Consider the following 19,908-nt stretch of genomic DNA (forward strand, 5'->3'; position numbering starts at 1 on the left):
GATAAAACTGCTTTGACTTCCAGACTTGGTGTTGTGGGCTTCTGTAGTAGATGTCCTGCGGGACCCAGCAGTGCCATCTTCTTGATCATCTGAGCTACGTGCTCTAAGATTGACCCTTGTGTGAGTCATGTGGCCTTTCCTGTTGTAATTGGTTCTTAATTGCTATTGTCCCATTAGTTGAAAGGCTCCACCCTCATGCTGCTTGACTGTTAGACACAAACCTGACCACATTGTACAAATTGTTGTACAGGTACCTGTCCATGTCTGTGCTTCTGTTTATAAATTTTCAGATCAACTAACTTCAACTGGTGAATACTCTGCAGTCTAGCTGCAAGTCCAATCCAGACCTGGGAGGAAATGGATGGAGATCCCAGCTACTCTGCAGCCATCTTGGAACCACTCCGCATATAAAATTTGTTGCACACCTAAAAAAATTTGTGGCAAATATTTCTCACGGAAATATTACAAATATTTCCTGTTGTATTAGTTGCAATTACATGAAATGTGTCTATCTGAGAAAGGGGTGAGGTGTCCATGATGTGGTTTACTTGTGAACAATAGTTAATAAACATAATTATAATAAATGCAATTATAATAAATAGAATTGCAATACACACAAATAAATTATAAAAAACACAAACTATAATCTTTATATATTAGTTGAGAGAGAGATGATCATTAAATGTATAATGAGTGTTAAGGGTGCTAAAAGTTCATAAAGGAAAATTTGGCAAAAGATATCCCAGAATACAATCCCAGAGTATAATGGAAAATGATTATTTCTTTTATGTCCATATCACTAACATCTGGAGAAAAATATGGCAACATTCAAATTCAGCTCAGTGTCCATAAGTATCATTCAAATGATGGTCTTACATCACAATTCCTGATCCTTAGTTTCCATGAAGTTTATTTCACTTTTACTTTGCCTCCTCTCACTCTATGACAGTATCTTGGACCTAGTTACGAGCCAAAGTGTTTTCCCTTCCATTATTAATGTTTAGTAGATCATTTTCTGATTACAGATGTTTATCTCTTGTATTCTCTTATTTTCTTATTCACACTAGATTTGTTTGACTTTACAATAACCTTGTCTCAATAAATCCCTCCATTTTTCCAAGTCTCTCAGCTACTCCTGACTTTACATATGGGGTGGGGCAAAAATAGGTTTACAGTTGTGAGTACATGAAACACAGAGTTTATTTTGTATTATTATTTATTAATTATTATATTATCTTCCATCTGAACACCTGTAAACCTGTTTTTGCCCCACCATGTATATCTAGATCTAGTCTATACATAAAATCTATCATTTAAAACATCTCCTCACAGAAGCATGAAAAGTATATTTTCAAAGCAATTTTAAAAGTCCTATGTCATAGTGAATTTTCAAGCCAAATCTTTTTTTCTTTTGTCAGTCAGAAAATTAGCCAAAAGAAAAAAAAACCCATCTACAAATAACCCAGACTCATTGGTTCAGCAATTTTAAATTCTCTTTGTTATTGGGTTCTGCATATGTTCACTTTCCACTAACTCTCTCTCGTCACCTTATATTAGGAAGCCCTATTTATCACACCTTTCTGAACAATTTCCCCATTACCTGCCCTCAAACAATATGGAAATTTTACTTACAATTGTTTAACCCTTGGATTCTCTAACCTTCTGATATTAAATACCCTTGATGTGCTCTAGATACCAACAACTTTGTGCTCTGTTCATTACTTGTTAAATGCATGTTCATAAAAGTGATTCAAGTGAAGGGTGATGACTATAATAGATTAACATATTATTTCTCCAGTAAATAATTGTTATAGTATTAACTAACACTTACGGTGGACTTTTTATGAGCCTAACACTTTTTAAAGCAATTTACATATGTCAATTATTTTATTTTCTTAGTTGGAGACTATTATTATTATACTCATTTAACATAAGCACTGACTCTATACCTTTGCTCATTTCCCTTAGGGTCCCTGGACAGTGAGAAAGGGTGAGGTAGTTACCCAGATAATTGCTCCTCAGGGGACCCAAGTACCTTTCCATTCCTTAACTCTTCACAGCTAATCAGCTTGTGAAGAAAGAAGCATTCCAGCCCCAGGACTAGGGAGATGTTAATGTCAATGTGGCAGAGACTTGCTGAAGTGAGCTTGCGTTTTCCCGCTTGATACTGAGAGGTGAGCTCTGCTTGTGGTGAGGATCTAAGGTCATAATCTCCCAGCCCTGACTTCAGGGCTTTCAGAGGGAGTCCCAATTCTACCCCATAGCCAACGCTCTAGGCTTTTCCCTATTCATTAGCCAGCTCCCTAGCTTCTTGAATCTATCTGATAGAATGAGAAGATTTTTTTAAAACTTGATGACAGGTGAAGAACAAAAGGACATCAGACAATATAATGGATTCCAGATATAGTTTTGCCATCATAATATCTTGGGTGAGTTAAGCAATGCATACATCATCTCTGTATGTCCATCAGTAAGTTGTGTCCTTGTTTCCCTCAGAAATGTGGTTTGAGCATCAGTGAAGCAATGATAAGGAAAGGTCACATTAACAGTAATTTGAGCATGTTGTGTCTTTGATTGATCTTATCTGAGAATGCCTGAGAGAAGAAGAAAAAGTAGGGGCACTAATATTCACTGGTTGTTAAAAGTTCACATAAAATTGTACTTTCTGAAGTAGGTATTAGCATCTCTACTCTTAAAAATAAAGAAACAGAGCTTCACAAAAGCTTAAGTAGGTAAAGTTATACTGTATTTCACCTCCAATTACTTTTATGTCCAGGGATTGCGATATTCACCTCACCACACCCTCTTTCTGCTTATTTGGTATGTGTCCTATTATAGTGGGATATAGACTAAATGATTTATTTTAACATCTTCCAATTTGAAATGCTCTTCTTATACAAACACTAAACTCAGGAGGGATGATTGCCTTCTAAGATCTTTTTGGAGGAGAACTTATCCCTGTTTGCGCAGAATCTGAAAGTAGAGAGGTGGAAGGATGCAATGAGGCAAAAAACAGGAAAATAAGAAAAAATCAGAGAGCATATAGGGGCAGATAAGACAGCTGATAACAAGGGTTCAAGCATCCCTCAAGATGTGTCCCTTCTATCTTCAGGTGATTATGATGGTATAGGCAAGAAATAGGGTGCATAGGGCTCAAGGAGGCAGTGAAGCCACATGCAGAAACAACAGCTGTTCAACTCCAGGCAAACCAATATATAGTCTATTTAAAGAGTTAAGAGAGATATATCAAGCTTTGGGAAGTGAGGGGAGAACATAGGGAAGACTATAACAGTCAGAGGACAAAAGCATTCTTCAAATCCCTTAGCCACGAGAAGTTCTGACATAGGATTATTTCTGGAGGTCAAAATTTGTCCCTGAATTTCTATACTCTAAGTCTGAGCAGAGCCACAGCACAATTTTCCCTAAGCTAATATTTGCTGAGATAAGCTGCATCAGACCATGAGAGGGGCAGGCAATTAACTTCTTTAAAAATGTTTTTCTCTCATATTTTTGTGAAAGAAAAAGTTATGAAAAAAATCAATAATTTTAAAATCCTAGTACATCATACATTTTTGTTTTCTCCATGTTGCCTTTTATTTCTTGTCACAGTATGATCTTATATACCCACTAACATGGTAATTTTTTCTGCATCATATTACACCCAACCTCTCCACTTTGCCTGGAAAAATTCTATTAATTAATTGAATGTTGGCTGAAATATTACTTTCTCAGGAAAGTTTTTCCTGACTTTTAAAAATAAACTAGGTTTTCCCCTCTAGATCCATCCTATTGTATTCAGAAATTTTCTTCTGTAGCACTTGATTATAACGAGCTTAGAAAGACTGCAGGGTATGTGATGACTGTATTTGAATATTTGTCGAATATGTGTTTTGCTGTAATTAAAAGTTGCAGAGAAGATTTTCTTATTAGGGCCAGTACTCTCTGTTGCCAGGATCCTGCATAGTACACGGCATAAGGTAGCTCTGATTGGTTGCAGATGTGCAGAGCAAATAACTTAATAGTCAGCATGCGATAATAAGGTCCCCGTAAGTCCAGGTGCAGCTGAATGGAGAGGTCACATCAGGGAAGATGCAGAAAGGATTTCAGCAAATGTGGAAAATGTGTGTGTGCAAATATGTGAGCAGATATGTGTGTGGGGGTGGATGAATGAGATGAAAAATACCTTCAGAGGTATTTTTTACCTCTGGAAAAGGAAAAGATACCTCTGTGGTATCTTTTTACCCTGTGGGCTCAAGATTTTACTGTTATTCCTGTGCTGGCCCAGTTTACAACACACTACTCAGCGCTCAGTTTACAACACACACAGTTTTGGGAGGTGGTTTTTTCTCCCCGTTGTTGCCTTCCCCTTCCCAGGAGAACCTTTCTTGAAAGTCCATTCCCAATGTTGTTGTTTCAGTGTATTCAGAGGTGTGTCTAAGCCGGAAAGAAGTACCGACAGGTAACTAGGTTGTCTTTGAGAATTGTGTGTCAAGATATTTGGATATCATTGTGAAGGAGGACTTTCATGAGCCTCAGAGTCTGCATACAAATCCACCAAACTTAATATCTGTCTCCTCCTGATTTTGTCCTTTACATGTAATCTTTCCAGTTGCTTCCTAGTCATTTCAAAACCCAGAACAGCTGAACCCTATGTGGGTTCAATCTCAATTCTTTTATACTTTAATTTTCAGTCACTTGCTTCAGGCTCTAGCCACTGCCTCTTCTCGGTTTTGCTTTAGGCCTCAAGGATATCAGAATCTGTTTGTCAGGTATTGAAGTATTTTAGCTGGTTTTTATAAACTGTGCTTTTGACATATCTATACATTTACCAGTAATATCTCTGTTCACTGATTCCTGATATCAGTCCATATCTTATGCTGAGATTGATTGCCTACATATGACAGTCTCCTCAGCATCCTTCTAGGGTAAGGCATGTTTACACCAAGACAAGGCAGCCATTTCACCCTTAGCAGATCCAAGGAGAGCTACAATGTAAAGGGATAATGGTCCATCAGTCATGAACTTCTCTCTGATGGAAGCTGCAACCCCATCAATAGTGGAAATTTCCTGATGGCGGTCACCTGTTAGTTTTCAGGTATGAGACATTTGGTCACCTGTATCTGTGAGCTTTGTTTTCTTCTCTTTCCTCAGTGTCCAGGTGTCTTTCTCCATTATAATGTTACCTCACTATTTTGTTTCTAATTTTCAAGGTAGCACTGACCCCATGAAATGAGATTTCAACATGAAGAACTGCAATAGCTCTCTGGAGTTCTTACCTACAACATTCATTCTGGTTGGCATCCCAGGGCTAGAGGCCAAGCACATCTGGATGTCCATCCCCTTCAGCCTGATGTACATTATCATCTTCCTTGGGAATGGCACCATCCTTCATGTTATTAGAACGAACTCTGCTCTACACCAGCCCATGTACCTCTTTCTTGCCATGTTGGCACTGAGTGAGATTGGTGTCTCTGCATCCACTCTGCCTACAGTGCTAGGCATCTTCCTTTTTGGCACCACTGAGATTAGCTTTGATGAATGTCTTCTCCAAATGTTCTCCATCCATTCTTTCTCCATTATGGAGTCAGCTGTGTTGCTGGCCATGTCTGTCGACCGATTTGTGGCTATCTATAGTCCACTGCGCTATACAGCCATCTTAACCCTGCCCCGCATCTTTGGAACAGGAGTCTTCATTGGGCTAGAAAGCATTATGCTCATGGCCCCATTGACCATGCTTTTACGGCGCCTGCCCTTCTGTGGCCATAATGTCCTCTCCCATTCTTATTGCCTTCACCCCAACCTCATCCATCTATCTTGTGGGGACATTTCTATCAACAATATCTATGGGCTTTTTATTGTTACTACCACTTTTGGGCTGGATTCACTGCTCATTGTGGTCTCCTATGGGCTTATACTTCACACCGTACTGAATATTGCCACTGGAGAGGAGCGTAAGAAGGCACTCAACACATGCGGCTCACATGTCTGTGCTGTGCTCGTTTATTATGTGCCTATGATTGGCTTATCAATGGTGCACCGTTTTGGACATCACGTGTCCCCTTTGCTGCATGCTCTGATGGCCAATGCTTACCTATTCTTCCCACCCCTTGTCAACCCCATTGTATATAGCATTAAGACCAAGGAAATTCGTCGAGGCATTGTCCAAATGCTATCAGAGAAGAGACCTAGAGTTTAGACAAAGTGCAAAGTAGGAAGGGACTTTTTCCTGTAATCAAAAGTGGTTCTAGAGAGCACATTATTAAAGTGATGTTACCTTAAAATACAGTATACAACAGGAGGTTCTCCATAATCTGGCAGGGAACTGGAGTGGGAGTGAAAATGAGGTTGGATTATGTTTAACAGAACAGTATAAAGAATTTGTTATTTTAAAACATATATGACAAGAAGTTTTCTAATACCTTGTGTAGCTGGAGCAGGAATGAAAGAAATTGGTTACAAAAATATGGCACTCCCCATAAGGAAAATATAGCCAAGAGCTGGAATGTATTCTGGGGCATTTATTGATCCTTGTGTTAGAGCAGAAAAGGAATTGAAATGGATTACCTTCTCTTGAGTTGTGCGTATGAGCTTAGTAGCAGTGGGACACACTAGCTAGCTCAAAGGCTTTCAATGCTGGCTCTGATGTGATATTCACCCATCCCTACCAGGGTCCCAAGCTGAGAGGCCCAAAGATTACAAATCTTGTTCATTATGCAATATTCTGAAAGTCTCCCATCTAGGATGCAAAATCTTAAAAAAAAAAAAAAAAAAAACCCTAGAATCCCTTTGTTAACATTAATATTTTCTGCCTGATTGGATATATTTCTTTGCAGACATTAGAAATAATGTTTAAAAATACATTTGTATTTTCAGGGAAAGGAACTAAGACTTTTAAGATACAAAGGTATACTAAGCACCTTATTTTAGTCACTCCCCACAAAAACCCTATAAGGTAGGATTTATGCAATTATTATTAACTTTCAAGTGAAAAACAGTTGTTTAGATACAATAATCAATTTGCTGAAGTCTGTATATCCAAAAGCTTGCACTGGAATCTAGTTTGGTAAAACTCCAGAATCTAAGCCATTAACCTCTAAACTATGCTGTTAACTGAGCAAGAACAGCAGCTCTCTGGATCCTTTTGACTAGTCAAGTAGCATTAATTGAGCATGCTCAGTGTGTAAGGTACAAATCGGGGCCCTAGAGATAAAATGGTGACCAAAGAGATGAGATTCCTTTCTTTTCTTATGAAGTTTAGAAATAATTTTCCAGCTCCATTTTTTAAAATCTCTATTGTTTTATTTTCCTGAGGTCCAGTCTTACAGACAATCTCAGAATATGACAAAATCCTAGAAAATCACACAACGAAGTTTCTAGAAGTCTCTGGGTGTTTATGAAATTCAAAAATGAGCAGACCCCAATATGACTATATAGGAAAATACAAAGATTAAGTCCACCTTTTCCTGCCATTATATTTACTATCCCAACTTAAAACTTAGACATTTTGAAACTACCTTGATCTTTTATTTCTTTAACAGGACAAAATGATAAATCATTTAATTCAGATAGTTATGAAGCTAAATTATAAATTAGAACACTTGAGAAAAATTTCTGAAATAGTATAGGCATTTCCACATGCATGGGAATGTTAGTTTCAGACTAATCCTCATACCAAGAAAAATTAAAAAGTTAGAGAAGTATTTTGTAAGTAACTTCAAACAACATCCAATGCAATGAGGATATAAAGGTTCCAAAGACAAGGGAAACATAGAAAAGTGAGTGTGATATTTTGTGCTATTTTCCCACTTCAGAAATTTGTTGATTTAAAAGTAATAGCTGATAAAATGAGAAGAGCTCCCAGCAGTCTGTAAGGACTGGAGTGTAGAGAAACAAAAAAATGAAACTCAGATACTCTTGGACCGAGGGGACCAGTAAATTCCTAGGCATTTACCTGGATTCCAGAAAATTTGCACCCTGAAGTGAGAGAAAAGTAGAAAGGTCTTAGCCTAACATAGTTATTTTAATCAACTCACTACCTAATTTTACTACTCTTTCTGTAAGAATTAAGATGACCAACAATCTCAGTTTTCTTCCAGGACTTTCCTCACTCTATCTCAGAAAGTACCACATCCTGGAAAACTCCTTAGACACAAACTGATATGGTTGGTCACTTTAATCAGAAGTAAAATTGAATAATTTCAGCAGACAGACATTAATTGGCATCTTAAGTTATCCTTATAATTTTATGATGTTCGTTAAGGTACAACCAGAAATGCAAAATACAAGAACTAAAAACTAATGAAGAGGGAAAAAAAGGCAAAAGGGGTATGTGTAGATTTTAAGGAACAAAGTAAAACTAATTAAAAATAAAATGGAAATTAATAGAACTAAAAATAACTGAAATTAAAAGGTGAATGGATGGGTTTAATCATATTAGACAAATGAAGAAAGAATCAAAGATTTTTTTATTGTTGTTCAAGTACATTGTCCCCATTTTCCCGCCACCACTTTCCCCCACCTCCCACCCTCAATCCTTCCCCGCTTTGGCTTTGTCCATGGATCCTTTATACATGTCCTTTAATGATCCTTCCCCTTCTTTCCCCTGTTATTCCCTGCCACCCCTTTCTGGTTACTGTCAGTTTGCTCTTTATTTCAATGTCTCAGCTTATATTTTGCCTGCTTGTTTGTTTTGTTGATTAGGTTCCACTTACAGGTGAGATCATATGGTATTTGTCTTTGACCACCTGACTTATTTCACTTAGCATAATGCTCTCCAGTTCCATCCAGGCTGTCATGAAGGGTAAAAGTTCCTTCTTCCTTTCTGCTGCATAGTATTCCATTGTGTAAATGTACCATAGTGTTTTGATCCACTCATTTACTGATGGGCACTTAGGTTGCTTCCAGCACTTGGATATTGTAAATTGTGTGGCTACCAGAATGGCCATCATAAACAAATCTGAAAACAATAAGTGCTGGTGAGGTTGTGGAGAAAAGGGAACCCTAGTACATTGTTGGTGGGAATGCAGACTGGTGCAGCCACTATGGAAAACAGTATGGAATTTCCTCAAAAAACTAAAAATGGAACTGCCTATTGACCCAGCAACTCCACTGCTGAAATTATAGCCTAAGAATCCTGAAACACCAATTCAAAAGAATCTATGCACCCCAATGTCCATGGCAGAATCAAAGTTTTGAAAAATAATTTTGAAAATAATCCAGACTTATAGATGTGAAAAGATAAAGTAAATGAAAAATAGTTGAGGCAATTTTAACAGAATAACAATAAAAATTAAAAAATAATAATAATAAAAACCTTCATATATCCACACTGTACTATGTAGCCATAAAAAAGAATGGGTGTTATCTTTGTAGATTGATATGGGGTGCTTTCTTATATATACATATAATTGGTGAATTTTTGACTAAGATCCATGACACCATGCCCAATGCCTTCCCATTTCATTATGAGGAGGTTTTGAGAGATAAAAAAGACAGAGCCTGAATCAGAGCTGCAACCAGGGTGCCCCTACTGTAGCTATGGCCCATTTGCTTTCCAAGGCATGTCCCAAAACTCCTCCTATCCCTAGGGATGGCTGAGGTACAGCTTTCTCTTTGTGGGTAAAGAAAGCAGCCAGTTTTCTAACTAGTGAGGAGCCAAGGTGGGGCTCCTGGGAACACAGTGCATAACACCTCTGTGTTCCTGTACAATATGGGTAAATTGGAGATTTTTCTCTTTCTGTTTTTCTACTTTAAATGTTATTTTTAATTAGAGAATTATTTAGCTCTGAAACCTAAGTTTCTGTGTGTCATGGATCACACATTTATTGGAGATTATCAGGTTGTAAAATAGGAATGCTGCTATTATGTAACAAATTGAAAATCCTTGGATAGTTACCTGTTATTCAGAAGAAGAGCACAACATTGGAATATAGATTTTTGTGAAAAAGAAAATTATCCTGCAATAAAGTCTGCACGATCATTAGATATGAAAAAAATATAATATGAAATCAATTCTTGGTTTTTCTTCCTTTCCATTTCTTTGTAAAATTGCAGTGTATGGCTCTGGATTGGCTCAGCATATTCAAGAATGTTGAGGAAATTAAATCATAATAAGTTTTTTAAAAACCCTTAAAGGACATGGAATTTGCTGGAAAGTTTAAATACACTTCTGTTTGGAGCTCCAGAAGGAGAATATCCTGGGGAAAAATAGTGATATTTGAATATGATAATACAAATATTTTCCAAAACTGATATAAAGTATAAACCAAATATTCGAGAAGCACAAGATACTACATGCAGTTTCAATTTTATTAAATTTACATTTATATGTAAATATTGACAATGTTAGGCATTCAGAGAGTTGAATTTTCCTATTTGAATGCATGTATATTGAAAATATAAACTTAAGTCACCTTTTTAGTAATTTTGGCAAATCCCCAAAGTCACCAATTATTTTTTGTTTATTGTATTTCTTTTTAGGAAAACATTTATACATAAACAAGAAATTACTGTACTTTACCATGTGTAATGCTTACCCACATTTTGGGCCCAACTTTCAGGAAAAAAATATTTCATTTTTAATTAAGTTTTTTATTTATTTATATTTAGAAACAAAGCCAATTATCACATTCCAGGGTATGATTTTGCATGTGGATATTATTATTGCTCTCTAGAGTTATACTTTTAACACATAAGCATAAATAAAATATTAAAAATATTTATATAGACACAAAATTAAAACTATCCATGTATAATGAGCATCATTATTTTTCCCTCAAAATTTGGGCAAAAAAGTGTGCATTATACATGGCAAAATATGGTATGTGCATTAATACATTTCCAAGTGAAAATTATGCACTGTCCTTACTTGATTTTAATATACATATATATTTAAAATAATTCATAACCAGTATATGAAGAGCATCATCATTTAGTTCTACATTTGCATAATATTTTATTTTTTTATCCTGGCACATTGTATGTAACGAGGATTTGTTTCAGTTCCCAGTTGATGAATATCTAGTTTGTTTCCATTTTTGGTGCTCTTAGAAATAATATTATAGTAAATAATCTTGTATATACATGTCAACTTTCACACACATAAATGCATTTGTAAACTAAAATTTTTAAGTGGAATTGCTGAGTAAATAATTTTGTGTATTTATAATTTTTATAGCTACAGTATTGTCATTTCCCTTTATATAAGTCATACCTAGTAACTGCCCCATCAGCAATTGTGAAAATGCTTCCTTCATTGTACTCTGGTCAAACAGTCTGTTTTAACATTATTAAAAATTTTGGTAATATTATGAATAAAAAACTATCTCAATTTAATTTCAATTACTTTTTACTTTAAGTGAGAATGAAAAGCATTTCATAACATCAGAGAATGTTTGTACCTCCATTTCTTTGAAATTTTCTTAACTCTTTGTATATTTACTATTATGTCAGAGGTCAGCAATTTTTTTTTCTGCAAAGGGCCAGAGTATAAATATTTTAGGCTTTGTGGGTCACAAAGCTTCTCGCAAAACTACTCAATTGTGCCACTGCAGTGTGAAGGCAGCTATAAACAATACATCAATAAATGAGCATGATTATATTCCAATAAAACTTTATATATGGATTGTTTCACTTAGTGTAAGCTGGGGGATGAAAGACAAATATCATATGATCTCACCTATAAGTGGAACCTAATCAACAAAACAAACAAGCAGGCAAAATATAAGCTGAGACATTGAAGTAAAGAACAAACTGACAGTGACCAGAGGGGAGGGGAGAGGGGGGTAATGGAGGAAGGAAAGGAAAGGGTCTTCAAGGAACATGTATAAAAGACCCAAGCATAAAGCCAATGGGGCAAAATGTAGGAATGAAGGTGGGAAATGGGGGTAGGTGGGGCAGGGGAGAGTGGTGGGGAAAAAAGGGGACAACTGTAGTTGAATAACAATAAAAAAAAGACTAAGTGTGAAAATAGGAAAAAAAACCCTTTATATATGAACACTGAATTTTAAATTTAACATAATTATCATGCATCAAAAAACATTGTGTTTTGTTCATTTTTCAATTATTTAAAATGTAAAAGCATAATATTCTCCAGTTCCATCCATGTTGTCACAAAAGGTAGTTGTTCTTTCTTTCTTTCTGCTCCATAGTGTTCCATTGTGTAAATGTACCACAATTTTATTCACTGTGTTAATGATCCACTCATTTACTGATGGGCACTTAGGCTGTTTCCAGCACTTGGCTATTGTAAATGACACCACTATGAACATAGGGGTGCATAAATTTTTTTTGAATTGGTGTTTCAGGATTCTTAGGGTATATTTTTAGTAGTAGAATCTCTAGGTCAAAAGGCCGTTCCATTTTTAGTTTTTAAAGGGAATTCCATACTGTTTTCCACAGTGGCTGTACCAGTCTTCATTTCCACCAACAGTGTACCATGGTTCCCCTTTCTCCATATCCTCACCAGCACTTGTTTGTTAATTTATTAATGATGGCTATTCTGACAGGTGTAAGGTTATATCTCAATGTGGTTTTAATTTGCATCTCTCTGATGGCTAGTGAGACTGAGCATCTTTATATATGTCTATGTGTCATCTGTATGTCCTCTTTAGAGAAGTGTCTGCTCAGATCTCTTGCCTATTTTTTAATTGGATTGTTTGTCTTCCTATTGGACAATATTATGCTAAGTGAAATAAGCCAGTTGGTGAAAAACAAATACCATGTGATCTCACCTATAAGAGAAATCTAATGAACAAAATAGAACCACAGTCATGGAAACATGGAGAAGACTGAAAGTGACCACAGGAGAGGGAGAAGGGAAACAATCAGCGAAAGAAAGGGAAGGGACTAGACAAAGAACATGTATGAATGACCCACAAACATGGACGACAGTGTGGGAATTGACTGTGGGGCAGGTGGTATGGGCAGAGGAGGGTAAAGTGCAAAAAATTGAGACAACTGTAACAGAATAACAATAAAAAAGATTTTAAAAAATTTAAAAGCAATTTTATCTTGTGAGCTATATAAAAACACAAGCAATTAAATGAAGAATTAAATTCTGTTTCTTTAGACAGTGTCTACTCTTTTACTATAAACAATAATGGAAACATTGAAGTTAATGGACTTCACAGTCAACCACCATTTTCTACTGACGACCTTATTTTTAAAACATTTTATTTGGAAAATGTTCAAATATGAATAAAATAGAGAATATTATAAGGAATTTCCATATACTCTTTTTTCAACCTTAACTTCAAGAATTATCAGTATTATCAATATTTTATCAATGTTGACATTTTATCTTTATGCTGGTGAATGGTTTTTAGTTTAATGCTTTTATTTTCAATTTTAAATTACTTCTTTTAAGCCCTAACTACCGAGTGTGGGATAATCTCATATTAATACTACATCCGAATGTAATATCATACTACATTCCCAACCAGATGTGTTCTGTACTTAGCTTTTACATGTTCAGAGTTTATAATTTCATAACCATAACCTCCCTTTTGAAGCAGTGGGGACTATATAGAGATGGTTACTTCTTGCAGTAGACTAGATCCTAAATGCCAAATAAGCCACACACTGTTGAAAACATGTTTGCAGAAACACTGTGGACCTTCAGTGGTAGAAACTAAAGAAATGCTCACAATGAACAGACAAACAGCTGCTGATTCCACTGTGTGGAGAGAACTATAATCTAAATAAAGTCCCATATAACAATCCTAGGTTATTGGTCTCTCTTTTTTATTGTTTTTTTATTGCATTTTTTCCATGACCATATTTCCACTTTATACCCCTCTCCCTGCCAAAATCACCACAATGTTGTCCATGTCCTTTTGTCTCGCAATGGCACACATCACAGACCCTTTTTGCCTGAGTAGAGATCCAGCCTTTCTAGGGAAGAAGTAAAGGACAATGTATATCAGTGTTAATAATGTGAGGCACTGGAAAAGGAAATCCCATCTTCCCTGTAAGAGAAAATCTCATCTGGAATAGTTCCCCCCAAATCTTCAAGTTGTATCAAATCTGAGTTTTGTCATATTCAAGATGGCAGAATCAAAAGGTAACTATTTCAACACCATAGACTTTTTCATGTCACAGAAGTTACTGTAGGAAGCAGAAGGAAATTAATAATTACTGAGAAAAAAATCTACCAGAATATGAGGCTATGTCTTTTCCATGTCATCTAACAAAATCTTCACATCCCCACAAGTCACCTAGCTCAATTATTGGTAATGTTTAACACTCAGAAAATGCTAGAGGTACTGTTATTTTACCTGGTTCTGCCCCTTGAGGCCTCAGGTCTCAGAGCACAATCTCAATATTCCTGTAAGAGTCCTATAAGATCCAGAGGTTTTCCCCCACCTCCTGCATTACAGCCTGGGACCTTCAGGACCGTCTGCAACACTTAGCCACAGATAAGAGACTAGAAGCCAGAGAAAGCATTGAAGGAACAAGAAAGCACAAAGGTAAGGCTGGACTGCTCCATGAATGATCAGTAATAGGAGAAGAGGGACACCTTGGAAGTGAGAACAGGAGATACTCCACAGTGACAAAAAGAAAATGCAGCCAACCCTTGGCAGAGATGTTTTGACAACAGGTGGGATGTGAATGTGACAGGTAGAGAACATGAAATGAAATAGTTCATCAAGAAACTTATCATTGTCCTCCATCTGAGTTCAAAACATAGCCTTGATGCCATTATTCTCTTTTACACCAAACTTGTCATCAAACTGAAGAGTTTTCAGTGTGTGTTGGTAAGCATCAGCAGCTATCACTTATCAACAGGTCACACACTGAAAATTGACCTCTTCTGGGTGGTATTCCCTCTATTCCTATTTTTACTTGTCTTCCTCTCTGCCCTGCAAATTGTTCAACAAATCTCATAAAGAGGTAAGTTCAAGGAAACCATGAAAGCATCTCATGAAGAATGAACAGAAGCCAGCATGAACCAGCCAGGGGCTAAGGAATTACATTACCCTCAAGAACTTGAGAGGTGAGAAGCCAACGTGAAGGTAAAGAAATCATCTAGACCTTATCACATAAGGATAAGATGCAGGAGCAAAGCAGGGCTGGAAGAAACCTAAAGATCTCAATAAACTACCCTGTACTTAATGGAGAAGTCCTCACCATCTACACCTATTATAGAGTTTCTAAGAATTTTACCTACCAGGAGAGTTAGAGTTACTTTAAAAACTAACAATAAGCACTTTACAGGAGAGAAAAATTATTACCAGGATTTTATTGATATTAAGACTTGACTTTTTTTCCTAACAGATACCTATTGGCTTTTGACCTGTCCTAGGTCAAAAAATTCAAGTATATATCCTTAAATTCTGTACTCTTTAATATGCTTTGGGATGATCTATCATGTCTCCTGTCATGTTTTCTTTCTTGTCCTATTCCTCCACACAAGCATGTGGCGATAAGCACATATTCAGACATACTTGCAGACACACATACACTCATATATGGCACCTGCTTCTCTTTAGGAAGAGTAATTTCCCCCTAATTCTATCTTGTTTTGTGCTGAGCCACATTCTGTCTCTCAACTAAAAATGTGACAATATCGCTCCATGACTTAACACCATGTAATGGCCCCACTATGGCCCTCTAAGGCCGTTACTCTGTTCTCACCCTCTTTTTTTGCCACAGTTCCCACCACCCTTGTAATCAAAGCCCACACCCAATGGCTACAGAAGACTACAGGTCATCATTTCTTATAATGCACTCATAACCATTTGCTCTGTTTGAAATACTGATCTCCCATCTTAACACTTCCCCATTTTTTTGTGAGTTTCTTCTCAAAATACTGTTGACAGACCACTTCCTCCCCCAAGACTTCCCTGAATTTCAAAGGAAAAAAAAATCCTTTAGCAATACCACATGTCCCTTATTCTTTAAAATAAAAGATATCAGTTATGTAATTATTGAGTTAAAATAAGTAAATATCTAGGAAAAGTATCCACCACACAGTAATTTCTCTGCAAATCTGCCGCTGCTGTCACTATTGCTACCTCCTACTCTCTGCCACCCATTGCTATTGCAGATCACATGGATTATCTCAGTTGTATTCAACCAAAGCACAAAACATTTTACTTAGAAAGGACATACTGAAGTTTGAAATGCTAAAGCTTGAAAGAATTTGGAAATCACAAGGAAAGGCTTAGGTCTTGAATCTCAAAAATCCTTACAGGCTGGCACTATTTTATGCTTAGTAAAAATTTTCACAGAATTCAGGGTCTTACATTTGTTCACTCATAAATATAATTCTGTCACAATCAAGTACATCTTGTTATTAATATTCACACTGACCAAGCCAAAGGAAACTGAAATATGAAAACAAAGGGAAATATAGTAGTGTCCCCTTATCCACCGTTTCTCTTTTCACAATTTTCGTTATCTGTAGTCCACTGTGGTCTGAAAATTAAATAGAAAACTGAAGAAATAAACAACGTATGGGTTTGAAATCATACTGCATTTTGAGTAGCATGGTGACAATCTTCCTTTGTCCTGCTTCCTCCCGCCCTGAACCTGAATCACCCATGTGTCCAGCATCTCCATGCTAGACACAGCTACCCTGCCTGCCCTGTAGTCACCGAGTAGCCCTCTTGGTTACCAGGCCAGTTACAAGAGAGAGAGGCAACATTCACATAACTTTCATTGTAGTATACTGCTATAATTGTTCTATTGTATTATTCGTTATTGTTAATCTCTTATTGTGCCTAATGTATAAATTAATCTTTATTATGGGTGGGTATGTATAGAAAAAAACATAGTATAATAGTGTTTAATACTATCTATGGTTTCAGACAGCCATGGAGGGTCTTAAAAAGCATCCCCCAGGAATAATGGGTATCTGCTATACCACAAGCATGCAAAAAATTGTTCCTATTATTCAAACAAACAAAAGTAATGTCGGTATCCAGAGAAGAGTAAATAGTTTCTGGATCAGAGCAAGAATACGTTCAGTGACTAAATGTTAAATAGTACCAAGCTCAATGGCCTCAGGTAGCCATCATATATGGTAGATGCCATTGTCTGGAGGCATGAATATGACCCACTCCTGCGCAGTGCTTGGATGGCCACCACCACCACCTGTCTCCAGGATCTTCTTCCTTTCATGCTTCAACAAATGACCAAACATCTCTGTGATTAGCATGTTTTTTATTTAAAATATTTCAGAAGTTCTTAATACCTCAGGTACCTTAACCAAATCCATTAGGACTTTGTGCTGAAAAGTTTTAAAAACCTTTGCTCTGGCCTTTTGTCTTTTGATTTGTGGTTTAAGTTCCAAAAGAATCCAAATTTCTATTGTTTACTCTTTTACTGGTAACCACTCAACAGCCTCTGCGATTTCTCTATGGTTTTGGTCATCTCATTATGTTTCATTTCTAAATGTTTGCTTATATTTTCTTTTCTTGATCAGATTTGCTGGAGTTGTTCAGATTATATTTATTCTTTCAGAAATAAGTTTTAATGTTTTTATTCTTTTTTATTTTTCTAATACAGAAAAATCAATTTTTATTTTATTTTCTTCTTTTTTCTTATCCCTAACACTACTTTGCCTTATATCCCAAATTTCTGAGTTTCATGATTTCCCAGGAATTCTTAGTTTGGAATTTATGGACATTTTGGGGCCAATATGCTTAGATTCAATAAATAGTAGACCATTAACCCCTCTGTGTATTTTCTGACAAGAAAGCTAAGCTTTCCTTCTCAGAATACTCTTGAAATTAATAACACTTTATTTACAAAAGTTATATTCATTCTTTTTTCTTAAAGAATAAAAGCCTGCATTTATCCCCCATGGGGGCAATATAGACACCCTCTTTAGAATACATGGTCTACAGAAATTGCTTCCAATCCTTTAGACCATTTTAATTTACCTTCTTCTCCTAAGGTTCTGCTTTGAAATGTCTTTCCAAAAGGTTAATACTGACATCTGCATTCCTAAATTGAATAAGCTTTTCAGTATTTGCTTTACTAAGTATCTGAGCTGAACTGTGGTGACCACACCCTTTATCTTTTTGGCTTCTGTGACTTCTAGCTTTTTTTCCCCACCCACTTCTCTAAGCAAATTTTGTTTTGTTTTTTTACAGTTTTCTTTTCTTCTTCCTCCATATCTACCAAACTGCTGAATTTTACATTTCTTTATAGAGCTTAGCTCAGTCTCTCTCTATTTCACTCTAAATTCTTGACTAGGTAAGAATTTCAACCCCTAGGTTCTCAGCTACCATTACTCTGTCATGGAATCCCCATCTCCAGCAGGATTCTTCTCTGCTCTCCTGGATCTCATATCCATTTGCTTAATTGTTTCTTTTGGATAGCTTCTATGAACATCAAATTCAACATGTACAAACTGAACCTGTGATGTTTCCCCCAAAGTCTGCTTCTACTCTCATGTTCCAGATAAAGGTAAGTTTTTCTGTTTTTCATGTAGTTGCTCAAAGAAGTCCCCTGAGCATTGCAATGAAACTTCCCTCTTTCAATACACTTCCACTCAATTTAATAGCATAAAGTAGTGAGCAAAATCTAATTTTTCTGTGTCATGTAAAATATAAACGAAGTCTCTGAATTTGATTATAAGAATATTATTGATGTATTGGTGACAAAAAAAATTCAGTGAGTAAGTGCATATGTGTATGTAAATATACATATATACAAGAACTAGTTGGAAATGAATTACAGGTTTTCAAGAAGCAAAAAGCTAAGTTTTAGTGCATAGTGGTGGTCATACAAGTTGAAATATGAGGTAACATGAAATAGAAATTTATGACAAAAGAGTCCACAGTTCTGTTTGTTAGTGCTTTAGTACTCAGTAGTATTGCAAAAGCAATCTCATACACATAACTGTGTCGTAAGTTAAACAGAAAATGATTTTATGGTAATATTCCACTGGTGGATTTCTTATTACAGAATACACAGATTCTAGTTTTGCATTCATTCATCATGTCCAAGGGGACTAACACCACCAAAGATCCGTTCTACTTCATCCTTACGGGCATCCCTGGATATGAGGCCTCCCACATCTGGATCTCCATCCCCTTTTGTTGTCTCTACACCATCTCCATCATGGGCAACACCACCATTCTTGCTGTCATCCACAAACAACCATCCCTCCACCAGCCCATGTACCTATTTCTCTCCATGTTGGCCCTGACTGACCTGGGTCTCACACTCACCACCCTGCCCACGCTCATGCCACTCCTCTGGCTCAACACTCATAAGATCAGTTTTGAAGCCTGTTTTGCGCAGTTTTTCTTTCTCCATGGATTCTCTTTTATGGAATCTTCTGTGTTGTTGGCCATGTCCTTTGACCGCTATGTCGCCATCTGCCGCCCCCTCCATTATGCCACCATCCTCACCAGCGAAGTCATTGGCAGGATTGGATTAGCCATCATTTGCCGCTGTGTTCTGGCTGTTCTTCCCTCCCTTTTCCTGCTCAAGCGCCTGCCCTTCTGCCGCTCCCACCTTCTCTCTCACTCCTACTGCCTTCACCAGGACATGATTCACCTGGTCTGCGGTGACATCCGGTTCAACAGCTGGTATGGATTTGCTCTGGTTTTGCTCATTATTGTGATGGACCCTCTGCTCATTGTGCTGTCCTACTCACTCATCCTGAAAAGTATCTTGGGCACAGCCTCCTGGCCCAAGCGGCTCCGGGCCCTCAACAACTGCCTCTCTCACTTTCTGGCTGTGCTTGTTCTTTATGTTCCCATGGTCGGCTTATCTATGACCCACCGCTTTGCCAAGCATGGTTCTCCACTTGTCCATGTTATCATGGCCAATATCTACCTGTTGGCGCCTCCTGTGATGAACCCCATCATTTACAGTGTCAAGACTAAGCAGATCCGCCAGGGAATTGCTCACCTTCTCTCCCAAAGGAACATGCATTAAAGATAAAAG

At 36.9% G+C, this 19,908-nt stretch overlaps 2 protein-coding genes across 2 annotated transcripts; both read left to right on the forward strand.

The window, feature by feature from the left end:
- Positions 1 to 5,224: 5,224 nt before the first annotated feature.
- Positions 5,225 to 6,196, forward strand: LOC129076491 (olfactory receptor 51J1-like). The gene is given in 1 exon segment (XM_054580650.1): positions 5,225 to 6,196. A coding segment is annotated over 1 exon segment (972 nt).
- A 12,743-nt stretch (positions 6,197 to 18,939) lies between these two features.
- LOC129076492 (olfactory receptor 51Q1-like) lies at positions 18,940 to 19,899 on the forward strand. The gene has a single exon (XM_054580651.1). The coding sequence runs from the start codon at positions 18,952 to 18,954 to the stop codon at positions 19,897 to 19,899; it is 948 nt and encodes a 315-aa protein (XP_054436626.1). The 5' UTR covers positions 18,940 to 18,951.
- The last annotated feature ends 9 nt before the right edge of the window (positions 19,900 to 19,908 follow it).

The sequence above is a fragment of the Pteronotus mesoamericanus genome, unplaced genomic scaffold, assembly GCF_021234165.1.
Source record: "Pteronotus mesoamericanus isolate MK-2021 breed Mesoamerican mustached bat unplaced genomic scaffold, CSHL_Meso_final contig_591, whole genome shotgun sequence".
Classification (NCBI taxonomy): Eukaryota; Metazoa; Chordata; class Mammalia; order Chiroptera; family Mormoopidae; genus Pteronotus; species Pteronotus mesoamericanus.